The sequence below is a fragment of the Terrapene carolina genome, unplaced genomic scaffold, assembly GCF_002925995.2.
Source record: "Terrapene carolina triunguis isolate 2854851 unplaced genomic scaffold, T_m_triunguis-2.0 Scaffold402, whole genome shotgun sequence".
Taxonomy (NCBI): Eukaryota; Metazoa; Chordata; order Testudines; family Emydidae; genus Terrapene; species Terrapene triunguis.
Genome location: NW_020664753.1, coordinates 1,185,769 through 1,201,544, shown reverse-complemented (window position 1 = coordinate 1,201,544; position 15,776 = coordinate 1,185,769). Strand labels below are relative to the sequence as shown.

The 15,776-nt window shown below is 47.5% G+C and overlaps 1 protein-coding gene across 1 annotated transcript in view; it reads right to left on the bottom strand.

Moving 5' to 3' along the window:
- The window catches only part of VSTM4 (V-set and transmembrane domain containing 4), a 60,924-nt gene extending 49,426 nt beyond the window's left edge, over positions 1 to 11,498 (bottom strand). Inside the window, exons 1-2 of the mRNA XM_024210349.1 lie at positions 11,399 to 11,498; positions 5,321 to 5,719 (exon numbers count right to left, since the gene is read on the bottom strand). Of these exons, the coding sequence (XP_024066117.1) occupies positions 5,321 to 5,719; positions 11,399 to 11,453 (454 nt within the window). The 5' untranslated portion in view covers positions 11,454 to 11,498. The remainder of the gene's footprint in view (positions 1 to 5,320; positions 5,720 to 11,398) is intronic.
- Positions 11,499 to 15,776: the final 4,278 nt, after the last annotated feature.

Below are 15,776 nucleotides of genomic sequence, written 5' to 3'. Positions count from 1 at the left end.
CGGTGCCGGATTTTCCCGGACATGTTCGGCTTTTTGGGATTTCCCCCCAGACGGGGATTTGAGTCCCAAAAAGCCGGACATGTCCGGGAAAATCCGGACGTATGGTAACCCTAGACAGTAAGGATAATTAAGCATGGGCACAACTTACCAAGGGTTGTGATGGATTCTCCATCACTGACCATTTTTAAATCAAGACTGGATGTTTTTCTAAAAGATCTGCTGTAAGCCTTTTTGGGGGGAAGCTCTCTGGCCTGTGCTATACAGGAGGTCACACTAGATGTTCATAAGTCTTTTCTGGCCTTGCAATCTATGAAATGGAAGCTGAGATTCTCCTTTACATCCCTTGTCCCCCAAGTGTGCGGAAAAGTTGCCACCTTTCTAATTGCTGGCAACCGGACTCCCAGGCTTCGCCCCCTGCTCCGCCTCTTCCCCCAAGGCCCCGCCCCATCACTCGTTTCTCTCCCTGCACGCTTGTTGGATCATCTCCACCTCCCTCCTTCTCCCCAGCTGGGCTCCCTCTGCTCCCGGGCTGGGACAGGAGCTGCTGTGGCCTGACAAGGAGCCTGCCTGCAGGTAGGAAACAGCCCCAGTTGAGCAGGGGCTGGTGTGAAAACCAGGCACCTGGCAACCCGAAATGGTCCCCAGACACAGAAGCCAAAAACCGGCCTGTTTGGGTAAAACCCAGACAGGTGGCACCCTACGGTGTGGGGGAGCTGGCCATGGGCTTTACCAGGCTAAGTAGTCTGCTGAGAGAGCAGGGCATCAGTAATGGAGCTTCCTGCACAGGATCTACAGTGGTCTCTAGTCTCCAAGGATGGCCCCTTTCACCAGCCCGGAGTTTAATTAAAACACACACTAGGAGCAAAAGTCTTTGTTCAGTTTAAAAAAAAACCAATGGATTCAGTTTGGCCAAGCAGGCGTGGACGCCTCTCTCCGGCTTGCTGCTGAGTGCTGGTTGCTTGGCAATGCGCCCCTCATGGCACGGAATTCAGAGCAAGGTTTTTGCCAAGGCTCTCCTTCCTTTCCCAGACCCCTACACAGCAGTGTGGCTCTCCCGCTTCCCACGTATGGACGGCGACTCTCATTGAGCCTGTGCCCGAGCTGACTGACTAAAGGGACTGTCAAGTGCAGGTAGCTGAGGCCCCCCAGTCTGTTTAATACACACATTCTCCGGCTCTGCTGGAAACCTCAGGCTGGCGCATGAAAAGTGGAGAAGGAAATGGGCAGGGCTTTTGGGGCAGCTCTCTGGGTGACACCATGCTGTGGCTGGATTGGAGAGGAAAAGGCAGAGCCTGGGAGCTGGGGGAAGCACAGGGTTGGATGGGGCCTGGGGGTAGCCAGAGCTGATGGCTTGGGGGCAGTTGGCACAGCAGGGTGGCTGGGTCCAGGGAGTGGCACGGGAGGGCCAGTGGGAACTCTGTGAATCAAGGGGTGGGGGCAGCAGGAAGTGGGGAATGGGCCCTCATGCAGAAAGGAGCAAGGGAAACGAGAGTTTGGGAGTCATTGTCCTTGAGGACTTCAGTGCTTGGAGATACGAGCTGTTGGGGCAGCTGATGCCAGGGGCCAAGGGGAAGCCAGGGCTAGTGCCAATCTTCACCCAGCATTCCTACTGGATGTGCACAGCCCAGGAACCCACCTCAATCCTGCCCAAAGCCTTGATGTCCTGCACAGTTCCAGTGCCCCACACGCCCTGCTTACACATCAATAGACACAGCCTCAATAGACACAGCCCTAGTGCCCATGCCCCAGCACAGCCCTGGAGCCACCAGTTCTTCACACCTACTGCCCGCAGCTTGCTTCCCAGTTGCCCATTGGTGGGAGGCTGAGGCAGCTGCCCACCTCTCCTCCTCACTTTCTTTTCAGCAGTGGCTGGCTCTTTCATGTGGGCTGGGAGGAGCAGTGGGAAGGGAGGAGGAGAGTCGGCATGGCACCACCGTGGCTTGCCAAAAGCCTCAGTAGGAACCCTGACTGGTGCTGGGCTGGACGCCTGACAGCTCAGCAGGGCTATGAGGTTATGACACATGCAGTCAAGTTGCATTGCACACAGCTGAGTCATTAAAGAGACTGTGACTGGCCCCAGTCACCTGACATATAGTCAGAGCTACAAAGACTAATACCCAGAGTTGGGAGATCACCATGTTCTGGAGATGCTTGGATCTAGCAATTTGCTTCAGCCCAGTGCAAAAAAAAAGAGGGGGTCTCTTTTGAGACTTGGCCCCAGGACTAGATTTGGAACATCTGGGGTAGCTAATTCTTGTGACTGCTATTGCAATTCTCGCAATATTTGGTGTGTCCCCCCTAAAACTCCAGCTCCCTGGGGCTTGTGATTGTAGGATAATCTCAGCTTTCTTTCTTGCTGTGAGGATTTCTAGCCCTCCAGAGAAAAGCTGGAAAATGTGACTCAAAAACCAGGAGGCTTAAAGAACCTAAAATGTATTTTTTTAAATTGTGATTGTTTTAAAATCTCATGATTTCTGGGGCCGGACTCATGATTTATGTTGAATTCCTCTTACAGACTTTGAATCTTAAGATTCCACCTGCTCTGCAGCGGGTGAGTGTCCTTTTTTTATGCAGGAACTTCATGTTTCCCAGTAAAATTCCCTTCAGGACAGGTGGATTTTTAGGGCCATGATTACCAATCATTTTGTAATGGCGACCATCAGGGGTTGCCACAGGGATTTGAACTCCAGACCCTAAAATCAAGATCCTCAATCACTCAACTAAAGGACTGACTCCAGTCAGTTGCTGTTGTATGACTTCTGTCCTCTGCCCCAGTCACTAGAGGGCGCTGTGTAGCACAGCCTAAACAATGGATTACAATCTGTTTTCCTGGCTGTGAAAACTCAGTTCTTTTCACAAGTCACCATTTAACACCTTTGCTGCCCTCCTTTGGCTTCTCACCCATTTACTACGAGCTTTTTATTTTAATACAAGCGTGGACTCACTGACGTCGGTGGGAGTCCGTCCATGGACTTCACAGGGTGTTGGATCAGGCCCATGTCAGGTTCTACAGGAAATCCATTTGCAGCTGGAAGGTCAGAACTCCACTGTTGATATGCTGAGGTGTGGAGCCCTGCTTTGAGGACACACACCACTTGGATAAACTAAGACAAACATCCTTGGCCAAAACTCAAACTAAACACGAGCTTTCTCTGTGGTCTGGGGAAGTGTGAGAATCTTCTCTTCCCTCCTCCTCCCGGCCCCCTGGTACCTTTCCTATTTGCATTCTCTGTGCTTCCTTTCACATTTTGACCAGGACCTGAAGCAGAAATGCCAAAATAGTAGAGATATTTGGACACCACCAAGAGGGAAATGCAAATCTAGCATTGAACTGCTCCAAAAACTGGGGGAATTAAGATCTGGGGTAGTTAGCTAGGGGCCAGAGGAAAAGAACAGATCTAGATTTGGATCTGTACATTCCCCAAAATAAGTGAGGGTTGCTTAGATCTGAGATTTCAGGTCACTCTTCTCACATTATGTCTGGCTGGCTGCATACAGGAAGCATGGAAAATCTCATTCAAAATCTTGCCGAAATCTTGCCAAATTTTGCAGGATCAGATGGTTTAGATTATGTCTTTTGAAAAAATTCACATTCATACAATTTGGTACTGAGCCAAACTGAACTTCAACTCTAGATCTTTGGAAGAGCTTCCACAGCTACTAATAACTTCAGCTAATTACATTACTTTAATCTTCTGATTTTAATCAAGGCAGGTTTAAACATTAGTGGGCAAAATGCAGCTGCTATTTATTTCTGATCATATTTTTTCATATTCTGTCTTTTATCTGTGAGAGAGCAAAGCAAAAACTTGTGATGTCTATGAGCTATCAATAGAGATCGTCTGTTGCACTGTTTGTCTCCCTCTGTGTATTAGTACAAAGATGCTGTAGGAAGCTTAATTAGAACTATGAAGCTAGCACCATGGGAAACATGCTTTAGGTTTCTCTGGCACAAGATATTAACGAAATGAGACCTTTGGGCCTGATTCTGATCTCACAGCAGTTGTAAATCAGGAGGAACTCTGCTGAAGTCAGTGGAGCTCCATCAGTCTAAAACTGGTGTAAGTAAGAGGGGAATCAGGTTCATTTTCCCCCCCGAAACACATACTAGTTAATTAGGAATACGTTTTCCTAAATATTTAGTGCAGCTTCTTAATTTAAAAACACCCACCCAACAAGTCAAGCGCCAGCAGGGCTGGAGGAAATTTCATGAGGTGAACCCTAGAGTTTTCATCCGACAGGTTTTTCTGTGCTGGGTTGGTGATTCCCCCGTAGGTTGTGCAGGCATTCACACCCTTCAGTTCCAGTAACTTAGGGCCTGATTCCCACTGACTTCAGTAGTCTTTGGATCAGGACCCAATGAACTTAGTCAACACTTCCTTTTACCACACACCCATATCTATGAGGAGACCGTCTATCAGATGCAGAGGAGCGTTTCCCAGCCACCATTGACACTGCAATATTGAGCGTAGCTGCCTTCTGACGTGAGCCCAAACTATGAAATCCAAATCCAGAACACAACCCTTTCTCAAAGTCTGGGTGTGTTTGTATCAGGGGCTTTGATATGGCCCGCTATTAAGGGGGGCGGGGCGGGGACAGCCGTAAGCGTGGGATTTGGATTTGGAAGGCCCACCTCAGGTCATTTTTATGCTGGACTTCAACCCAATCTTTCTATGCAATTCTGGAACATTCCGACCAGTGCTTTTCCACTTTCAGGCCAAGACTAGAGCTGAACATCCAAAAACTGCATTAGAGAGACTGCTCCTGAACTACTTCCAGCTGGGACTAGAACTTAAAGCAAACTCATGAGGAAGATCTATTCTCTGGAGATTTCTAGAGGCAGAATGGAGAACTGGGACACAGGAAAGCCAGTTTCTATTCCCAGCGCAGACACTGACTCATTGTATGACCTTTAGAAAATCACTTACTCTTTCTGTGCCTCAGTTTCTCCATGTTTAAAATGGGGATAATATTGTTTAGTCCCTTTTGCAAACTTCTCTGAGACCTATGCTTGAATGAGTGCAAAGTATTGTTAACTATCATCATTTTGGCTGAACAGCTAAGGCAATGATCTAGAAATCTACAGCAGTGAATTTCTACACATGTTCAAGTCCTGCCTTTAATTTTTCAGTTGTGAGGTATAAGTATTATTTATGAAGCTAAGTATTATATGATTTATTTCTAAATGATTTTTGGGGGGGAAAAGCCTAAATTCAAGCATCTTCTGGATTAATTTGACATGGGGAGAAAAACAACAATTAACGATAATGAGCAAGAAAAAGGTTAGGATCAGACTCAATAGCATCAGATGCATCCTCACCTTTTACTTCAGTAGCTGCTGTGCCATTTGACCATGCAGTCCACTTATTTCTGTGCTTGCCAATTTCCTGGACTTTGCATATATAATGGCCTTGATCCGTTGGCCGCAGATTCAGAATTAGGAATTTGTATATTGTTCCGTGTCTCTCTTGAAGAAGGCGAAGTCTTTGCTTGTGGAAGTGGTGGGTGTAATTTCCATAGTACTGGACAATCCCAAATTTAGTCATTTTGATCATCAGATACTCCTGTGTGGGTGAGAGGGCAAAAACCCATCGGACAGCAAGTAAGTTGTCTGTCCGTCTCTTTTGAGAAACGTGACAATAAAGGGTAGCATTGTCTCCCTCGGCGTATCGCACTGTCGGTCCTGGCGAGACTGTCACATTCAGAGCCTCGCAAACATCTGCAAAAGAGAGAATGGATCATGAGAACCTTCCATGGCAGCACAAAAGCACCTGAATCAGCAAACAGCTAGATTGGCAGGTAACTCTGAGGCAGATAAATTGGGGTCTGTGCAGTTGAGTTTATAAAGACTTTCTGATGAGCTTTTAAACCCTGAAATCTTGGGTGCTCTCCGTGGATATTAAAGAGCCTATGACATTTGCCCTAGTGTTCTTGCCTAAACTTTCCCCATGTAGGAATTGCCAAACTGTATCAGACTAGTGCTATGTCTAATTCGCTATCCTGCCTCCAGCAGTGGCCAGTACCAAATGCATCAGAGATAGGTGGAAGAAATCCTGTAATAGACAGTTATGGCATATCTACACATACAGGCAATTGCTTCCTGACCCTGTCAGACAGATATTGCGTGACTTATACCTTGAAGCACAAGAGATTATATTCCTATTTCTTCCTTTCTAATGTAACTATAGAAGTTCTCATTATCTATGATCTACTTTTGAAGTCTACAAAACTCTTGGCCTTGTCTTGTGGCAATGAGTTCCACAGATTGTCTCCAATGTGTTATCGAATAGTGTGCTGCCCTCTACCCTAGTTCTAGCTGTATTTCAGCAGCAGGCAAGTGGTCCTTGCAATCCCCTCTGCAAAGTACTTTGGGGTCCTTCAGAATGAAATGCACTTTGAAAATGTGAAGTATTATTCTGGCCTCTGCCTCGTTTGTACAAACAATCATGGCATATACGCAACCAAGGGAGAATGGCTCTCTCCCTTCCAGTTACTTTTTCAGCACATCAGCAAGGAACAGGTTAACCAAGAGAGGATGAGCATTTGGTAGAGGATTTTGTCTGACATCAACTCCTGAAACACAAACATATACTTATCTTTAAAATAAGCAAGTCAAGTATTTCCATTTACTGTCGCAGGAGTATTGGAAGTAGAGGTGCTAGTTCTGTTTGGGCACAACTAAGCTGTGAACCTGAGTGTTGTGCTGTGGTTATATATTTTACTTTAGTAGGCTATGACTTTAAATAAAGTGTTACATATCACAGATACTTAAGAGAAGACCTTTTATTCAAAAAGTAGGGTGGCTTAGTGAATCAAGCACTGAATTAGGACTCAGGCAATGTGAATTCTATTGGTGGTTCAGCCTGCTGGCTGACCTTGGGCAAAGCATGTCCCCTTTCTGCCTCAGTTTCCCCATCTGTAAAATGGGGGTAATGATACTAATCTCCTTTGTAAAGTGCTTTGAGATCTACAGCTGAGAAAAGCTAGGTACTACTATTACAGTAATGGCTTCAAACACTACAGTAAAACCATGGATTCCTGTACTGTTTTGGGCCTGTTTTATAGACCATTCTACTTTTTTGTATTTGGTTGGTTGGTTGTTTTAAAAAATAAGGGCCATTTAAAAAAAGAAAATGAGAGGAAAATAAAAATATCATCCTTATTATCTCATAATACTGAATGGATCTTATTTGAATTGATTTGTAAGAAGATGTCTGACCTAGCTAGGCATAGTCTGGATCAGTGATATTAATTGAGGGATCATGATAACTGTCCATAAGCACAGAAAGTTGTAAATCCCAAGGAGAGAGGTTATTTCGGATTGTGCCGGGGTATGAGTAGAAATAGCGGCTTGCAATAAAGAAACGGAAATTTAGGCTGAATAGCAGGAAAAGCCTGAGGTGATGATGGTTTTATTACTTATTTGTCTAACACTAACAGTGCACTAACTAGATGCTTTACAGTGAGATATGAAAATAGGCCTGCTGTCTCACACCCTAAATGAGATCTTTAAGGTTGTGGATAACGCTGATCAAAAAATGAGAAATTTAGTTTCATTAAAAATATCAGGGTTTTTTCTAAATTTTCATTACCTATTTATCAAACATTATTAAAATGTTTGAATGTTTTGGTTGACCAAACCCATGTTTTTTAGTCAGTTGAACACACTATAAAACGTTATTGGAAATTATTCAAACATCCTGACATTTTTCAGGACAAACCATTTTTATGATGTCCTTTTTGGATGTGTAAACTTTTTGTTCAAAAAATGCTGACTCGCTCTAATTGTGGCCTAGTATCCCAGAGGAAGAGACCATTGTTTGAGTAATTTAAAACTAGACAGCACACAATGCCAAAAAATACACAACAGAGTATATAAAAGAGGAGTTCAGATACTGCCGTGGCGGAGACCAGCATAGGCAATTCGTACTACTTCTCCAATTTCTCTGATCACTGCTACCTGAGTATTGGCCCCAGTATAAAAGTTTTCTTTTTTTTTAATGTCCAAGTTTTTGGCTTTTTGATAGGTTTTGTGGTTGTTCCAAAGAAATTATCAAATTCAGCTCACCTCTCCCAAGCAAGAAAGCCCATAGACTCGAGAGCACTAGTTGCATGGGTAAGGCATGTAGGATTTGGTCCAAACGCTCAACAGCAGACTCTGGGTATGTCTACACTACAGGATTAATCCGAATTTAGATAATTCGAATTTGGGAAACAGGTTGTATAAATTCGATTGTGCGCGGCCACACTAAGCACATTAATTCGGTTTTTAACCACATTAATTCGGTGGTGTGCGGCCACACTACCCCATTACTTTAACCACAGTAATTCGGTGGTGTGCGGCCACACTAACCCTAATTCGAATTAACAAAATCGATTTAGGCGCTACTCCGCTCGTCGAGGTGGAGTACAGAAATCGATTTTAAGTGCCCTTTAATTCGAATTAACTGGCTCTGTAGTGTGGACGGGTGAAGGGTTAATTCGGATTAACGCAGCTAAATCCGAATTAAAGTCGTAGTGTAGACCAGGCCTCAGTTCCCTAACACTTCCTGCTGTTGCTATCACCCAGAGCTGCTCTGGGGGGACAGCAATAGGGAGAGCTTTATGTATTTGAAGCCACTGGCACTTTAACCACCATGTCATCTAATCCTGCTGCGAGCAGAGTTAGGTAATGCTGTATTTAAAACAAGCAAACATAGTGACTGATGGAGCCAGTGGAGCACCAGTGGAGCCAGAATGGTAGTTGTAACAGTAGGAGATTTGGGGAAACTGAGGATATTGTAGACATATACGGTAATGAAAGCTCTGATCCAAAGCCCATTGAAGATAGTGGAAGGCCTCCCACTGACTTCAAGTGGGTTTGAAGCTCAGCCCCCAAGTGAAGGATACTCCTGTAACAGGTTCCTTTCCAATAGAGGAGAATGCTCCATCAATTAGAGAGCAGCAGACCCTCGCGCACACACAGTTCTGGGTTCGCAGACTTTACATGGTTGCTGCTTCAAATGGGGAGAGATTTGGGAAGGCAAGGAATGAAAACTATGTGGCATGGATGACGCTGCAGCACAGACAGAGCTCACCACAAGAGTTTAGTCTTGATGTTACCACTGCCTGAGAAGGGAACTATTTATACTACATGGAAGAAGTAAAAAAAAATGAGTCAAATATTCAGGACTCATGTCATACATTCATAGATTCCAAGGCCAGAAGGGACCACTGTGATCATCTAGTCTGACCTCCTTTATAATACAGGCCAGAGAACTGCTCCACAATAATTCCTAGCGCAGAGCTTTTAGAAACACAGCCAATCTTGATTTAATAAATGTCAGTGATGGAGAATCTACCACAACCCTTGATAAGTTGTTCCAATGGTTAGTTACTCACTGTTAAAAATGTATGCCTTATTTCCAGTCTGCATTGTCTGAATTGCAGCATTCCTAATTGTTAAGGGCCTTTGTCTGCTCTAGCTTTATTTACAACTGGCTGCTGTAATTGTCAATGCTTTAGTCTCATTTGTCTCCCTTGGATATCCCAAACGCCTTTTTCCCTGGCTCACTGGGAGGCAGCCTGGGATAGTGGATTAGTTGCAAGACTAGGGCCCTGTCTACACTAGGGACATCTTGCAAAGATTTCCCCCTGCTGCTAAGGCCATGTCTACACTTACAAGCGTACAGCAGCACAGGTGTACCGATGCAGCTGTGCCACTGTAAAAGCGTTTGTGTAGCTGTGTTATGCCGACAGGAGAGAGCTCTCCCGCCGACATAACGCTGTGCACATGAGGGCTTGTGCTGGCAAATGGATGTCACTCAGGGGAGTGTTTTTTTTCATACCCCTGGTGGGGGAGGTATAGCTCATTGGTCTGCTAAACCCAGGGTTGTGAGTTCAATCCTTGAGGAGGCCCACTTAGAGATCTGGGGCAAAATCAGTACTTAGTCCTGCTAGTGAAGGCAGGGGGCTGGACTCGATGACCTTTCAAGATCTCTTCCAATTCTAGGAGATAGGATATCTCCATTTAAAAAAAAAAACAATAATAAAATAATTAATAAAAATAATTAGCATATGGCAAGAAAGATCACAACAAGCAACCAGATGTTTTCAGTTGGACTGAGATGTTTGTAAGTTTCACCAGTAAGGAGCTCCTCTCTTAAAGAAAACTTCTCAGCCCAGCTCCAGAGATTGGCCTGAACCTCCATTCAGCCTTCAAAACTTTGAAAGGCAGATGCAGATCCAGAACTCTCAGCCAGACAAACAAAAATCCCTCCTTGGAATATCCACAAACTCTGAAGTTCAGGTTTGGAGTGGTGCATTCATCAGAATATTAATTCTTGTTAATCAGCAGTGCCCAGGTGAACCCCATGTCTGGGAAGCATAGACGTCACCGGTAAAAATGACAAAAGTGCCTAAGTCCCATTTTCAAAAAGGACTTTGAGTCTCATTGAAAGTCTATGGACTTTCTCATTGGACTTAGGCTGCTACATCACTTAGATGCATTTGAAAATTGTCCCCCAAATCTCTCACTGCTACAGATTCAACTCTAGTCACACATGTTTTCATGGTTTATTCTTAAATTCAGTGGAAACATGATCTTTTATTAAATCCTCCTGCCCCTTCTGCAGGAAGCAACCAAGGCTTGTGTTAGCGGAACTGAGTAGAGAAGTCAAAATGACTAGTCTAATTTCAATTGCCCAAGCTGAGAGAAATGCAAAAAGTTAGCAGCAAACCTATTACAAAGTAAACTAGAGGTTTAAAATTCCTGCAGCTTTAGTACGGTACAAAGTTAGTAAAGAGGGTAATGTTTTTTTTTTAAAAAAAAAATACTGTGAGCTGTATGTTGTTCCTGCCCCGTTAAACAGAAAGCGACAATTGTCACAAACTACAATCGGGGTTGGGGGTGGGTTTTTAACTCTTTCAGTGTCTTTTCCTTTTCCTCCTGGTGTTGTTGACGCATTGTCTGGAGTTTAGGGCCGAGTATCTGCAACAGCTTCCAGGGTCTGAAATGACCGGAGCAAAAGCTGCCCCGACCCGAGAGAGAGCGTTGAAGAATTGATTGCGAAAGCGCAGGGACCCAGCTCGGGTTACAAGCGGGTCCGGGGCAGGAGTCGGATCAGCGGGCCGGGCTTGGGGGATCGAACGAAAACCTTGCCAAGAAACGGGCCGAATTCAGCCCGGCCACGGGGTGCGCGTCTCGGGGCGGCGGGGCCCCCTTTCCTGGGCCGTCCGCGGGGTGGGCTTGGGGCAAAGCACAAGGGGGCTGTAACTTCTCCTTGAACAAGCGCCCCGCACACCCCAGTTATTTAACCCGAGACGCAGATTTCCCAGAGCCAGCGCGGGGGACAGGGGTCCGCTGCCGGGGCGAGGCAGCCGTGCGGAGATTCCGCCCCCGCTCCCCACCGCTCCTTACCTGGGATGGGCGCTTGGGCCAGCAGGGCGGCCAGGGCCAAGGCCAGGAGGCGCATCGCCCACAGCGCACAGGGACCCTTCTGTTTTCTCTCCCAGCCTGAATCTCGCCTCTCCTCCCGCTTCCTCTCTCCTCCCTCCTTCTCCCCTTCCCCTCCATCTCCTCCCCTCCTCCTCCCGACTCGTCCCCTTCCCCTCCTCCCGGATCCCAGCCTCTTTCCTCTTGCTCTCCTCGCCTTCCCCCTCCCAGCGACTCCTGCTAGCCTGGGCGAGCAATGGAGTTTCCCCAGTCCCCTGGGATCTCTCCCCCGGGACCTGCTCTGTGTCGGGTGGAGGAAGAGAGCGGAGAGCTCCAGCTGTGGCTGTCGGAACCATCCCAGGACGCATCGGATCTCTGCAGAGGGTAACGGGGGATCTGCTCTCCCAGGACGAAAAGGGTTTGGGGAGAGCTCCCTTCACAGCTGAGGCTCCCTGCTGGCGCCACGGTATTTGGAAGGGGGAGAGGGGGCGTTTTTCTGCCTCCAGTCCTCTCTCCACTGTTGGAAGAGTTTGAAATCTTTCCCAGGTAGGGTGACCAGATGTCCCAATTTTATAGGGACAGTCCCGATATTTGGGTTTTTTTCTTATATAGGCTCCTATTACCCCCCACCCCCTGTCCCATTTTTTCACATTTGTTATCTCGTCACCTGCCCAGATGGACCTTCAAAGGTATTTTGGTTTGAAATCAATAGCAGTTAAGTTCCTAAACACCTTTGAGGATGGGGCCTATATGTCTAAAAAAAATGATCAAACTGATCAGTTGTCTGGTATCATCACTGGTGATCCCTCAATTCGAGGATGATCTCTAAAAGTTGTCTGGTATAGCAGGATGCTCTTAGGGTTTCTCACCACATAGATATTGCACTGATTTAGATAAGTTCATAGAGCTTATGGCCAGAAGGTACTAGTTAGTCTGACCTCCTGCATATCAGGGACAACCCCTGGGGTGCAATCTTTTTGTCTGGACATTCTTTAACTGATTTAGAGTGGCTACTGACAATGTAGCTTTGCATGCTGTGTTGAGGGGGGAGTGACAGTGTCCATCTGTGCATCTAGAGGTGCTCCAAGCGATGAAGTTCGAACTCCTGTGGTACAACCATAGAGTTGCCAAGTGTCTGGTTTTCGACCAGAACACCCGGTCGAAAAGGGATCCTGGCAGCTCCAGTCAGCACCTCCGACCGGGCAATTAAAAGTCTGGTTGGCACGGGGCTGGCAGGCTCCCTACCTGGTTCCATGAGACTCCCTGGAAGTGGTGACATGTCCCCTGGCTCCTAAGCAGAGGGAAGGCCATGGAGCCTCTGTGCGCTGCCCCCGCCCTACTCTGAGCACCGGCTCCTCAGCTCCCATTGGCCGTCAACTGAGGCCAATGGGAGCTTCAGGGGCAAAGTCTGTGGGCAGAGGCAGCGTGCAGAACCGCCTGGCCGCATCTCTGCCTAGGAGCCGAGGGACATGTCGCCACTTGCAGAGAGCCACCCAAGATGAGCATTGCCCGGAGTCCGGACCCCAAAACCCCTCCCATGCCCCAGCTCAGAACCCCCTCCCGCACTCCAAACCCCTCAGCCCCACCCTGGAGCCCCCTCCTACACCCCAAACCCCTCATCCCCAGCCCTATCCCAGAGCCCACACCGCCAGCCGGAGCCCTCCCCCCCCAACCCCCTGTCCCAGTCCAGATCCCCCTCCCACACCCTGAGCCCCTCATTTCTGGCCCCAGCCCAGAGCCCATCCCCCCCCCAATCCCCACATCAGCCCGGAGACCCCTCCCACACTCCGAATCCCTTGGGCCCCATCCCCCAGTCCGGAGCCCTCTCCTGCACCCCAAAGCCCACATTCCCAGCCCCACCCCAGAGCCCACACCCACGCTGATGCCCTCACCCCCTCCTGCACCCCAACCCCCTGCCCCAGCCTGGTGAAAATGAGCGAGTGAGAGAGGGTGGGGGAGAGTGAGCGACAGAGGGACGGGGGGATGGAGTGAGCCTCGGAGAAGGGGTGAGGCAGAGGGAGGGGCAGAGGGGAAGGAGATGGGGCAAGGGTGTTCGGTTTTGTGCAATTAGAAAGTTGGCAAAGAATCTCAGGTACAAAGAATCTCAGAAGAGTTTGAGGCTCATTGGGAGGCAAGCCCTGGCGATTTGCAAAGGGGGAAAGATTGGTCTCGCCCCCTTTTTCGCTGCTTAGTGATGAGTAAAGAGGGCCGGAATTTTTTCCTGAAGGTGTTTTTGGGGATGGAGGGATGCTGGTGCCAACCAGAGAGGAGCAGCTTCAGCTGGCTCAATGGGGAAAAAAATCACCAGATTCCACCCTAAGGGCCCAATCCTGCTGAATGCTGAGCATCCTCGACTCCTACTGCGTTCAGTGGAAGAGAGGGGGCTGGGGGAGAGGGGGTGCAGATACCATGGCTGAGTAGTCTGCAAAGTGAAGTGATTTTTAGCCACACAATCTAAAGCTCTTTGGGCCACATCCTTTAGCAATCATTAATCATATTTAGTCTGGAAGTGCCTAAGGGCCCTACTGTGCTAGGCGCTGTGCAGAGTAGCAGACGGTCCCTGCCCCGAAGCGCTTACAGTCTAAACAGACGGCAGCCGCAGTGCAGGGAAAGGGGTCTCACATACCAGCAGAGTGAGCAGTGTGACGGCAGTAAGTGGCGTGTTAGAACCATGATTTTGGGTTGGGGGGTTAGTTAGGAGGGGAGGTTTGGAGCAAACAGCCTCATGGCATGGGGCAGAGACAGTTATAGAATCATAGAAGATTAGAGTTGGAAGAGACCTCAGGAGGTCATCTAGTCCAACCCCCTGCTCAAAGTAGGACCAACACCAACTAAATCAGCAAGTTCGCAGATGACATTAAGCTAGGGGGAGAGGTAGATACGCTGGAGAGTAGGTATAGGGTCCAGAGAGACCTAAACAAATTGGAGGATTGGGCCAAAAGAAATCTGATGAGGTTCAACAAGGACAAGTGCAGAGTCCTGCACTTAGGATGGAAGAATCCCATGACTGCTATGGGCTGGGGACCGACTGGTTAAGCAGCAGTTCTGCAGAAAAGAACCTGGAGATTACAGTGGACGAGAAGCTGGATATGAGTCAGCAGTGTGCCCTTGTTGCCAAGAAGGCCAATGGCATATTGGGCTGTATTAGTAGGAGCATTGCCAGCAGATCGAGGGAAGTGATTATTCCCCTCTATTCGGCACTGGTGAGGCCACACCTGGAGTATTGCATCCAGTTTTGGTCCCCACACTACAGAAGGGATGTGGACAAATTGGAGAGAGTTCAGCAGAGGGCAACAAAAATGATTAGGGGGCTGGGGCACATGACTTACGAGGGGCGGCTGAGAGAACTGGGGTTATTTAGTCTGCAGAAGAGAACAGTGAGGGGGGATTTGATAGCAGCCTTCAACTACCTGAAGGCGGGGTTCCAAAGAGGATGGAGCTCGGCTGTTCTCAGTGGTGGCAGATGACAGAACAAGAAGCAATGGTCTCAAGTTGCAGTGGGGGAGGTCTAGGTTGGATATTAGGAAACACTATTTCACTAGGAGGGTGGTGAAGCACTGGAATGGGTTACCTAGGGAGGTGGTGGAATCTCCATCCCTAGAGGTTTTTAAGGCCCGTCTTGGCACAGCCCAGGCTGGGATGGTTTAGTTGGTGTTGGTCCTGCTTTGAGCAGGGGGTTGGACTAGATGACCTCCTGAGGTCTCTTCCAACCCTAATCTTCTATGATTCTATGAAATCATCCCAGTCAGGGCTTTGTCAAGCCGGGCCTTAAAAACCTCTAAGGATGGAGCGTCAGTTAATCCTTTTATTGCCGGTTGTGTAGGATTACATCAAATGTTAGTGTTAAACCTATGTGATGCTTGCATGATACAAGCCCGCTGGAATCCCCGCTTCCCTGCTTAAGGTAATTAGTACTGATGTAGCTGCTCCATGCCTGAGCCAAAAATCTTCTACTCAAGGCAATACGTGTCTGTTTTATGAAAATTGGGCACCTCGAGGGACTGACCCTGAGATGTGCTGAGCAATTCCCGAGTGCCCTTAACTTCCATCAAGGCTGCTGGGAAGTGAGGGCCACTGCAGAACTTAAATCCTCAAAGGCATTGAGGTGCCTACCTCCCATTGAACTAAATAGCTTTGAGGGTCTAGGCCTGCGTCCCTGGTGTGTAGGGCCCTTCGTTTTCAGTTTGTATTTTATTTAATTTTTCCTGTGAATTTTTCAGTTTATTACCACAACAAAAACAGGTGAAAATCAGTGAAAAAAACTATTAATAATTTTTCTGGGTAAATATCAGGGTTTATTTTGGTGGACAGAAAGACGGAGGAAAATATTCAGATTAATGCTTTGAATTCCATTCATCAGTGT